The sequence below is a fragment of the Diadema antillarum genome, unplaced genomic scaffold (assembly GCF_040938485.1).
Source record: "Diadema antillarum isolate AM-2024a unplaced genomic scaffold, OU_Dant_1.0 seq00001873_RagTag, whole genome shotgun sequence".
NCBI lineage: Eukaryota > Metazoa > Echinodermata > Echinoidea > Diadematoida > Diadematidae > Diadema > Diadema antillarum.
This window is the reverse complement of record NW_027272542.1, coordinates 326,095-338,491: the sequence shown is the minus strand read 5'-3', so window position 1 is coordinate 338,491 and position 12,397 is coordinate 326,095. Positions and strand designations below refer to the sequence as shown.

Here is a 12,397-nt window from a genome sequence, read left to right as displayed (position 1 = left end):
GTCATGAAAAATCTGTGTGTAATTACCGGATAATGATTATTTGCCAATTGTGAAATTGTCGTTTCACATTAGCATTATATACTGTGATAGACTTACATAGGGAAACTAATGTGATATGGAAGAGACGTACCAGTAGCCATTTGTAGCGACATTTCTAGTTAAAACTTTCAATTTATATCTAATCAATGAAGGTTTATATTATCCTAGTACACTGTAAAAGTTATCGTGGATAATGGGATGTGACCAGATGTGTGTCTATAATTGAGGATATCTGGCTGAGTATATATGAACACACAGGCCATCATACTGATGGTTCTTTGCTCAAACATGTGTTGATACTGACATACACTGTAGGCCCTGTAACAAAGAGTAAATGCATTATTTATCATGTAATCAGATTAATGGCAGTTGGTGCTACAGAGGTCATGTTGGTCCAAACAATTGTATCTCTTGCATCCTTTGAGTACTGAAATGCAATATTCACTTTATTTCCTTGTCATTTTTGTTATTGTTGTTGATTAGGTAAAAGAAAACATTTAACAGAAGCTCATTGAATAAAGGATACAAATAAGCAAAGCCACATTTAAATGTACAAGTGAAGGGTTTGTTTGCAAAAACTGATAAGTCCGTTTTTGAAGATTTTGAAGTACGATCTCTGTCATAAAGTACAAAATAATACCTTTTAAAATGATATATTGTTCACTACATAAAAAGGTATATTTTTTGAGTTATGGTCAAAAGATGCAGAAATTTTCTTATTATTCTCTTTATTTTTCTTGCCCTTTATTCGCAAATATCTCCATTTGGCAAATATGGACTTATCGGTTTTTGCAAACAAACTCTTCAAGTGTTATGTACTGTACATAGTTATTTTGTACTGAGAGCTGGTTGGCAATATTGCAAAGTAAAAGCTGAGACATACACCATAAAAGCTGAAGAAAAAAGAACAGGTACATTGAAGTCAAATGGTTTAATGTGAGATTGAATAATTGAAATTACGGTATTCATATAGTCAGTGTATGTTGTTGAATTTGAATTTGATACCTTCTTGTATTCATGAAATTACTGCTTATGATTGACAATTTACAAACCGTGTAAATGCAGGGAAATATTCTCATATGCAAAGGCATTAACATATAAATAAAAAAAAAAGGCAAAGATTTCTTTATCCAATTTGAGTATATGAACTGTACCTCTTAAGATGTCTAATTTAACGATAATATGTTAAGTTTGAAAAAGAAATATGGAAATTGTCAAAGCACAACCTGTCCTATTTAAAGTTGAATTTCATAGAAAAAAAGTCATCTCTTTTGTCACCATAGCAACACCGGGTGGAAGAATATTGAATACTTAAAGACCCATTAAGATACATTTTGCCTTTTTTTATTATGTGGTTGAAAGTGATCCAAGAGTGGTCCAATAGTTGATTTTATTAAGCTTTCATAAGATAAGTATGTAAGTAAGTATAAGATGTGTATGTATTCATATGGGAACATTTTGAACTTTGTTGAATACACTGTGTATGATAGTTCTCCAGTAAATGAAGATAGAAAGAAGAGAACACTTTTGTAATAGGCATTGTCTTACCAGGGTAGTTTTGCACTTTCACCGAATTCAAAAACTTCAGCAAAACATACTGTAGAACTTCATTCATCTGGCCTTTTAAACAGTAAAAGTTGCACTTTTGATAATTTGTGATAAAACAGTCTTACAGTATGAACAAGTTCTGAGAAATTATATGTATGCAATCATTCCTTGACTCATGAAATAAACTCTTGTGGAGAACAGTAAGAAAAAAGGTTCTTATGTAAAGAAAATGGCTTCTTTTGAGGAGAAAAGTGTTCTTGACTGTAGCATATAGTGATCTATTTATATCTCTGATTTCCATTCAATGGTCTTTGTCACGTACTAGATAAACATGATTGAGCTAACGAGGACCACTGGACAGAAACTCCTCTTTGAAGGCAAGCATGAGCAGGCTGTGCCAGCAGCAATGCAGACACTTAGGTTCAGCATTGATGTACATGGGCTAGACAGCATAGAGCTTGTACCATCCTACCTCATCCTAGCTGAAGCTAGTATTGGTAAGTTCTGTTAAAATAACTATCCATCAATTGATGTTACATGCATCTGATACAATTTCCATACATAATAACTTTTGAATATGTATGATTTTTTTTTTTCGTGTATATATGTGACTGCATCAGAAACTCACAAGTCCTACAATTCAAAGTTTGGTAGTAGATACAATGTAAATGTACATGTTATTTGAGTCAACGATGTGTTTTGATTCTTTTAGTTTTTGGTGTTTTCTGAAGGAATTAGCTTTCCATGTAAATCTGATCTTTGCAAGCATTAGTGGAAGTGAATGTAGCTTTCATGCCTCGGCCCCAAAGGGTGCTTGAGGCATGCTGTTTGTTACGATTGTCTGTCTATCTGTACATTCCACATCTCATTTTCACAATTTAAGAAAAACTGCATAAATGTATTTTCCTTGAGCATGGCCCAGGTATGCTACATGAGGTGCAGATATGCTGATCAAAACTTTGATTAATTCTAATTATCTGTTTTATTTTCACATGAAAAGAAAGACAGCTAATTTTAATCCTTTTCTTCTTGCGCTGACTACTATCATAAATGCAAAGGATGGAATGAGTAAATCCATGTATACTGTGAAGTCTCAAAGCATCTTTACAGAAATTAAGTGATTATGCGACAAAGCAGTTGTGAATGTTCATTTCCCTCCAGCATCGTATGAGTACTAAGTAGCGTGAGGCACAAACTACTGTTTACCAAGTTCTAAAGGTTGTATGTCTAATGAACCCCTGAAATAGGCAACCGAGGTTTAATGAACATCATTGGGATAAGGCTTGGCCTACATGTGTGAAAAGTTTTATGGACAGACTTATACCAAAAGTTTCAGCCCTGTGTCCAGTTAAGTGTGCTGTTGAGAGTATGTTACTGATGCATCATTTGCAGAATGTTCCCCAGACATGATATACATGTTTGATTAAAACTATATCCTCAGGCCTTCACAAGTTGCAGCAGGCAGAAGAGTACCTGGCCCAAGCCCAGTGGACTGTCCTAAAGACACCAGACTCCAGCCATGCCATTAAGTCAAAGCTGTACAGGAACTGGGGTCTGCTCTATGCTGCCGAGGGCAACTTTGATGAGGCGCTGCGAAACTTAGCAGATGACGTAAGACTTGATTCCATGGACCTATCTCCCTGAGTGATTGCCGTGACTATCTTCTTTTTAAATGCATGTTGTATCATTGTGTCAGGTTGGCCCAAAGCAGCGCTTTACCTGTGCACTCACCCTAGTTTGTACATCCCAAATCTGATCTATCATTAGAGTTTAATACTAACTTCACAGCACAAGAATTTCAACCAAACTATTACTTCTTAGGTTTAACTGACACATTATTAAAGGGGAATTGCAGACAATTATCTAATTTAACATCATGTAAATTGTTAGTGCTATGTATAGATTTGTGGAATTATGTTTTTTAAGCAGATAAACCGATACTCTTAAAAACCCAAAACAAGTTATACTGAACAAGGGTGACATGGAAGGTTCACATATTCCAGTACTGTAGCAATGAAATTCCATTACCATACCACTTGCTTAACAGAGTCAGCTGTGTAGAATTTGTGCATACTTTCTTCTTTTGTTTTGCTTCCATGAGCACCCAGTCATGCATTCTTATGTGAAGCTGCTGTGTCATCATCCTTGTTCACTGTGATTTATTATAAATTTTGAAAATATTCTCTTATGCATTATGTGTCTCTTTGTGTGCTTGGTAATTGTAGATTTTCCATGCATCAGAGCAGTATGGCACCGATGACATCAGCACAGCAGGTGGCTACTTCCATATGGCCAATGTCTTCTTCCGCCAGAACCAGATGGATGTTGCCGACTCACTCTATGCACGTGTGACAGATATCTGGCACAAGCACCTCCTGCGGCTGGTCTCCGCCCGCACCCATCGGGCGGAGACACCTGCTGGTGTGGGAGCTGTTGCTGTGGAACTGAAAAAGGAGAAACCAGAATCTCTAGGTTTGTATTTAACCTGGCTCTGACAGATGAGAGAAACCATTCAATTCTTGTCTTCTGCTTCCTTGCTATGTTGCCAGATGTAAACAATGCTATAGATGAGTCTTTGAAGTTGTTTTTAGCTTGCCTGAACCAAAGGCTCAAGTGAGCAATTGCGATCATGCATCGTCCAGTGTCAGTTGTGCATCTTGTGTTGACTTTTCACATTTTTTGACAACCCGTGATTTTGATAACCCTGTGATGGATTTCACCAAACTAGGCAGGTAGCATCCCTAGAGGGATAGGATCTCAATTTGTTCAAATGGGCACCTTGCAACCCTGGAGGGACCCCCAGGGGACCCCAAAGCCCCCTGATAACCTGTTGAGGACGGACTGATTTTGCTACAATACGCATTTTCAGTAGATACTTGCCTGAAGTATACTTGGGACTTGTCCTCAACGGGTTTAATAATAAGAATCTTCGAAAATCTTTTTCTCGAGTACCAAAAATGATAGAGCTAAGTTAGTGTTGTGAGTAAATACATTGGAAATTTCTCTTTCAAGTTTGTTTATAGCGTATTGGCACCCCCCCCCCCCCCCCCCCCCCCCCCCCCCCCCCCCCCCCCGTAAAGTTTATATTGTGGTATTAGGGTATCGTTTGGCAACTTGAAGTGTTTCACCAGAGATTTGGCAGGGGAGAGGATGGCTGCTACTTTGAACCCTCATTTACTACTAGTATGTGTTTGTTGCTGTCTCCCTTTAGATGAAGCACAGGAAGCCGAGGCCAAACAAGTGTTGCATTCCATCCATGACATTAGAGAGCAGTCCAGCAGCCAGAATCCTGTGACCACAGCACTCGTCTGCCATGCCCTAGGCATGCTTCACTTTCTCCTGGAGGACATCACAAAGGTGAGAGAAGATGATGGTATCTATATTTGTGACCCTGCAGCACAAAACCAACAAAAAGTCACCAGACGTGGATTTTTAATCGAGGTCAGATTCTGAAAGGACAGACTCTAAGCTTTAAAATGATGTATAAATCAATTCAAATGGACTCCCCTAACCTATCTAAATACTAGAAAGAAAGCACACACTCTGGAAAAGTGTGAACTGAGAAAAGAGGCTCTGAAGTACAGGGCTTATTCAAGCACTTAATCTTTACCAAGCCATGCTAGCTGTGCGATGAATGTGACAAAACACAGGATGTAAACCACCGGAGCAACAACAATGAAGGGATTATCAGATTTAGCTGAAATTGAGCATGTTCTATTAACACATTCTGTCCATGATTAATGCCAACTTTCAAAGCAGTGGCGTTATCCTTTCAAAAGTTATTAGACTTGAAAGTGAAGAGTGTATTTCAAGAAATGAAAAGGTGCCTCTAAGACATACCTGATCATTCTACTCTCCCCCTAAAAAGCGTTGCAGAAAAACTGCTGAAAACACACTTTCCCATTCATGTTATGATCCCAAGCTGAAGAATAATGTAGAATAAGGATAGCTCTTTTAGAAAGCATGAATAACTCCAGATTGACTCGGATGACCCATTTCACCTTTTTTGAGTCATCACGTAAAATCAAGGTGTGCGACTTTTTGTTGGTTTTATGATGCATCAGTACAACCTCCACTTTCAGCTCACTGCTGCCCATTGACAGTCACTATTTGCTTTCCTCACATTCTCCCTGTGTCCCTTCCCTCCTCCATTCTCCTCTTTCTCAGGTCTTCTTTTGCCAAACAAAAATCTTGTCAAGGACTACATACACGTGGTGTTATCCCAAACCCCTCTTCCTCATTTACATCACTATGCAAACTTTCAGACAACACAAAAACTATGTTGTGGTATAAACAATCAAAACCTTGAGATTTCATCAATTAGGAGACCTCATACACTTTTCTGTCTTACATCACCTTGAGGGCCCAATGGAGTATTTGTAATCTGCAGTATTTTGTGTTCAAGAGTGAAGCGAACATAAAGTAGCTTTCGTAAGAGTACATCACTTGGGAGGTCATAAGCATTGAACAGAATTGTTGTTGTAGCTTGGAGTGACAGTCCATTGGGTTGACTTATCACAGCATGCCTATGATACAAACATGCCGACCTGTGCAGTATGTGCTGAAAAGATCTCTTCTCTGTGAATCATGATTGCCATCTTCAAACATGGATCTTGATTTCTATTTTCCCTTCTCTCTGATAGGCCAGGGATCTCACCGACAAGTGTCAGTCACTCATGTCATCTTCTGGAGACGAGGAGAGTGAGCTGAATGGACAAATTGCTGACTTCAGCAACGCACTTGACACCCTTCCCAGCAAGAAGGACCGCAGCATTCTGGGTAGTGCCTACTAGACAAACTACAGCCCAAAGATGTCTGTTCGTTTGGACTAGTGTTCGCAACGGAAGTCTTGTTGGCACTTACACTGGCTGTGTGAAGTCAAAAGCGCGTAATCCATATTTGAAATTTTCATCGCCATATGAATAAAGGATAAAAGAATTGAAGACTCACACTTGTTTGCTGGGTGCTGTTTGGGAAGGACACATTGACATCTTTTGTCATTTCTACTTCAAAATACAACATCATTTCATGTTTTAGCCTTTCAGCACAAATTCTGCAGCCTCTTATGTTCATAAAGGCACTATGTTATGAATAATGAAAAAGTAATGGCAAAATCCATTCAATGGTTTTTGTATAAAGCAGAGATGATGTTGCTGAATTTTGTTGAGATTTGGGAGCCTGTCTATCAGTTTTGACTTTTTTGGGGGGTCTGGTTCTATAAAAAAAAAATTATGATAATAAAAAAAATTGTTTAATAGTTGTATGAATGCTCCCATGACTCAAGGTGGCTAAGCAGTATCATTTTTGGAATTCACAAAAGTGACCTGTGTATCAGTCTAACTTTGTGCTCTTAAAACAGCACATTTTTTTTTTCTTCACAGAAATAGTGTGAAAACGTATTTTCAGTGTGCTACTTGTGAGTGATGGAACAATACTTTCCATATTTTCTGGATATCTGGAATATTATACCAAGAAAGTCCCTGCATGCATGAAACAATTACCAACAAATGTGAATGTGCAAATTTGAATCACATGCATCAGTGTATGGGCTTGTAAGTGAGCCTTTAAAGTAGTTCCAACCTATAAATGCATAAAATATAGTGTTCTTTTATCACTTAATGGCCATTTCAATGGCAAACCTATGTACTTTAATAATTAAGTCCAATCACTTAGGTGGGACAAAGAAGCCAGACAAACCCAAACAAGCAAAAAAGAAAACACACAGTCATCAATGGTAACTCTATCAGACAGAAGAACAACACACATTGCTCTCTCATGTGAGCACAAAACACAGGCTCATACAGACACAGACACACACAATGTTTCCTACTATTGTATTGTTTGGGCATACCGGTGTGCACAATAGTGCACACACCAGTATTCATCACTGTTAGCTTCCTGGTTTTATGCAAGTGTGGGGGAGGATTAGGCATTGTCTATTGCTCTGCCCAGGGCTTTTGCCAGGAATCTTTACACATATCAATGTGTTTTCACAGAGCATGATACTTGAATATGATTTATCTTTATCTTAGAGTCTGGTTTGTCAATGAAGATGATCAACCAACCTTATTTGTGATGGTAAACAGTTTTCTACAGATAGTACAGATGTTACAGACCCATGTACCAATGCAACTAAAAATTTCAAAATTGCAACCTAAGATATGAAGCTTTCATTGCAAAAGAAAGAAAAAAAAAACTGACACACAATGGAAACAAGGTTACATAACCAGTACAAAAATTAATTAAATGCACCTCATTAAAAAGCTGTGATTAACTTTTCTGGTAACATTGGTTGTAAATGTGGTAAAAGTACAGTGCACTCCCATTATAATGAACACGGTTATAACGATATTACGGTTACAACGAAGTAAAAATTCAGGTCGCAACATTATCCACTCTATGTCTTCTTATTGTTTATTTGTTCGGTTATAACGAAATTTTGATATAACGAAAGTAAACTGCCGGTCCCGAGGACTTCGTTATAACGGGAGTCCACTGTAACTGTACTTTCATGCACTGCTTATGTATTTGATGTCTACATTATAAATCTAGCAATCTTGGTTTTTAGTGTATGACTACTAATGAGCTATTCAAGGCAAAAAGAGATTCTTGTTGATCTGAGGAAAAAATATGATACCAGGATAAGGATTTAAGATGCAAAAATTAGAAAATTTCAAAATGGGTGGTTCTTCAGCGGCAGTTTTCATTTCACAAATGTGTTAAACAAAACACTAAGTAAACTAAAACTAGTACATGGTTTAAGCGACAGTGCCTATATGAAATATCTGAAAAGGTGGTTACCTGGTAATTAGAATGAATATTATATTGAGGAGCATTTATCAAGTCACAAACTCTTACGGGATTGGACAGTGTATAACTAGACAGGATATCATCACTGAATTCATTGTGTGATTTTCAAATCAAATTTGAAAATACATGTATTCATTTGCAATAGTGCTATCATATTCTACACAAACATGGATGCTTTTTAAGGAGGCAAAATGAAGAAATAGACCAATAAAATCACAAGACATGTTTTTTTCTTTACTTGTTAGTCTTTATTGTACACAAATATTTGTATGTAACATGAGTTATAAATCAATTTTGCACATATGTAAATATACTTTTCTTAATGTTGCTAAAAGCAAAATAACAATTGTAAATTTAGCAAAACCCTATAGCCCAATAAAGAAAAAAATATATAATTTATTAGACATTGAGAGTGTGTTTGTGTTGTTACTTTTATTGATTGCACTAATAGCATGACAAAAGCCCAGAGAAGTAACATAAGTATTCTCTCAACAGTCTTTCTTGATTGAATCACATAATGCACCATTTTCTCTTGGAAGTTATGAATAGGTACGACATCTTAGTTTGGACAAGATATCATCCTTCCCTGGTCTCAGATACATGTACTGTGATGTGTGTGTGTGTGTGTGTGTGTGTGTGTGTTCTTTTTTGTGACAGAATATAGATCAAACTTGCTTGTCAATTATCAGACTTTTTAAAACGAAGCTCTTGTCGGCATAAGCCAGACTGTGCTGCCCTTTCTCCATACACACCAAATTTCTGTAGGTAGATAAGATGCTGTACAAAATATAACAGACCACACATACTGGACATTATGCATATTATCAACAATTCATTTTGGTAATACGATGATGTACACTGTATCTTCATATCCTCGTATATTTCTGAATACAACCGCCAACACCTACAAGTTAAATGGAATGCGTATAGCAATAAATGAATAAGAGCATTTTGGTAGCAGCAAGCAGTGGATTGGGATGCCTCCATCTTCACACATGATCACTAGATTCCATTACAAGTGTTTCTCTTCATTTACATTCAGATAAAACTCGATGATCTTGACCATTGACCTGCAGAATGACACTTTCACCCCTTGGCACACTTGGATATATCTTCCAATCTGGTTCTTTTAACTTGACTCTCCTGGCTGACACTATGGCTGAAAATGGCATTCTTAGCCGTAATGGCGCAATCTATAACTCCATAAATTATTTAATGTCCATTTATTTTTGTCCTTGCTAACAACATAAAGGGGACTCCCATGAAAACAAAGTCCTCAGGATTGGCAGTTTTCTTTCGTCACAAAGTAATTTCAGTACATAGCCAAACAATAAAGCATTAAAAGATATATTTGGAGATGATAATATAATGACATGAATTATGACTTAGTTGTGATAAGAATTCCGCCATAACCATGTTTGTTATGACAGGAGTGCACTGTAATTACATCATAACTGAATGTTCCTACGTGAGGTTATGCCTGGAAAGGGGAAAGTACAGTAACTTGTGACCTTGAATATTTCACTCTACCATTATTGTCAATTCATTAATTTCATCCATTCCAGCAAATTACCCTATCAGTGGATATCCATAGCTGAAGTTATGGTTGGAAATTGACATTCTTATTTAAATGTTCAGTGAGCTTGGACCTTCACCACGAGGGATTTCATTCCCCCCCCCCCCCCCCCAGTACGATGAGCACCTCAAGTACCATGAGAACATTATTTACAATGGAAACTCGATATAAAGAGATCTGATTTAACAAAATGCCTGATATAACAAACTAAATTCTCCAGTTCCAATGAATTCCTATTTCCTTTGTTTTGTATTGTTTATTGACTACTGATATAACAAAATATCTAATATAAAGAACAAATTGTCTTGGTCCCAAGGCTCTTGTTATACTGAGTTTCCACTGTATAACGAGAACTATGGCAAATGAAGCCATGCGTGGATTGATAAACCAAAAACATCGGCATTCTGTCAGTAATGCATTTTTGGTCCTACGAAAGTGTCATGCCTTCTGCACAACAGCTACACAAAAAGAAGGAACTGAAGCCAAAACAAAAACAACAATAGAATAAAAAGAAAATCAACAGTAAAAGAAAGTGATCAAGACCTACTAAGTCGAATATTGTTTTGGCAAACAGCCAGGAATGTTTGGCACAATAATGGTCTCCTTGGTCATGTGAAGAAATGTACAATGCAATGTGTGCAAGTACAGTCTTGACGTGAAAAAACTGAGACCCGAATTTTGACAATCAAGGTACGAACACATTCATATGTTAATGAAAAATACCTGTAATCAATCAAGCATTTCCTAAGATCATGTTGGTGAACCTTTGTAGCATTTTTTTAAAGCACTTGATCTACATCATGAAAGAGGGACATGAGAACTTTGTGTTAACCATGAGAGAGAGGAAAAAAACCCAAACAAACAAAACCCAGTCAGTTTCTCCACTTGTAATGTGATGTTATCTGCTAAACTAGGTATACATAATACCTCATATCATTTACACCTTTAGGTATTGACATGCATAGACATTAACATATGCTATGAGCTTGAAGCAACGAAGTATTATCATGATTTAAATAAAATTGGAATGGGACATAAATGTACAATAATGTAATTAAATGGGAAATGCAGTGAACAAAGCATTGACCTTTTCCCAAAATTCTTTGACAATCAACATCATCAGAGAGGTAGATAATGGAGTCTTACATTGGAAAAAAAAAATACATTTAACTCAATTACAAAAATACTTTTGCCATTATAATTGCACAAAACTCAGTACAATGTATTGAGATTTCTAATTTTCTACTGCCACATTTACCAGATGTTCAGTGTTGTCTGCGATAGTTATGCAGAGAGAGTGTCCCCCTGTTCAGACGCAAGCCAGTTTATACCAAAACTCAATAAAGAAACGACGTATAAAGAATCATCGTATAGCCGACAGACCATTCAGACGCTAATTTCGACCATTCCGGAAAAACGTCGTATAGATGTGCAGTTTCTCACGGCGCATGTTGTTATGGTCATGAGTGACAGGTACAAGGTCACCTTTCGTTCTCGCTCCCATTTAGCCCCGCCCATTTATACCGTTCTATGCTCACCATACGTTCAGACGCACAATGGACACGTTGGAATGCTGATTCGTTATCGAATTCTAGTTCGAAACGATGCTCTAACCATCGTTTTGCTATACGTCGTTTCGTTATACGTCGTTTCGTTAGTCAGCATTCAGACGTATAAATTCATCGTATAGCTATACCGTTTTGGTATAGCTATACCATTCTAGTATAATTTTTTATTTTTTGCGTCTGAATGCCCTGTGTGTGTCTGTCATGTTGAGGCAGCTTATTCCAAGTTTGATTCTACAAAATACATTCTCTCTCTGCATGATGACTTTAATACTCACTGTAAATGGTAAATTTTGTGGCAGCTGTAGAAGGCATGTTGTTGCCATAGTACATGTATTTCTAAATTGATCGAATGCTAGACATTCCTTGCGAAGCAGGGAATGGGTGCAACTGCACCTCTGCTTGCATAGTACAGTTGTAGTTCCTTCTTTTTATTTTGATAAAAGATTTCAATTATTTTGCTATTTACAATAAAGAACACATCAAAATCTCTACTAAATTTATCACTTTACGACTACAAGGTCTTTGCAAGACATGGACTGAATGTCATAGGAAGGAATCTTCATATGTACAACTCTTCTGTAAAACAAATATGCTACACAAACATGTACAGGTACTTTGGATTTGTACATCCAAAGGATGAAGCTACAAAATTATGTCTATGTTGGCTGTCTATTAAGGCATTATATGAAATAAACCAACTGCTAAATAAAGCAAGAACACATGCTTTTCCAGCATAAAAATTAATATGTGAGCTGGATGAGAAGGAACCACCATATAACATTGATTTTTTTTTTCACATTTTCAAAGAAAAATCTATCCATGAAAATGAATTGACCACTAAGCTTATCTGCCAACC

The 12,397-nt window shown here is 36.9% G+C and overlaps 1 protein-coding gene across 1 annotated transcript; it reads left to right on the top strand.

Annotated features, from left to right (window-relative positions):
- Nucleotides 1-1,918: 1,918 nt before the first annotated feature.
- On the top strand, nt 1,919-6,380 carry LOC139712908 (zinc finger MYND domain-containing protein 12-like). The gene is made up of 5 exons (XM_071624686.1): nt 1,919-2,084; nt 3,029-3,198; nt 3,813-4,059; nt 4,799-4,944; nt 6,231-6,380. Exons 1-5 carry the CDS (start codon nt 1,919-1,921, stop codon nt 6,378-6,380), a joined length of 879 nt encoding a protein of 292 aa, XP_071480787.1.
- The last annotated feature ends 6,017 nt before the right edge of the window (nt 6,381-12,397 follow it).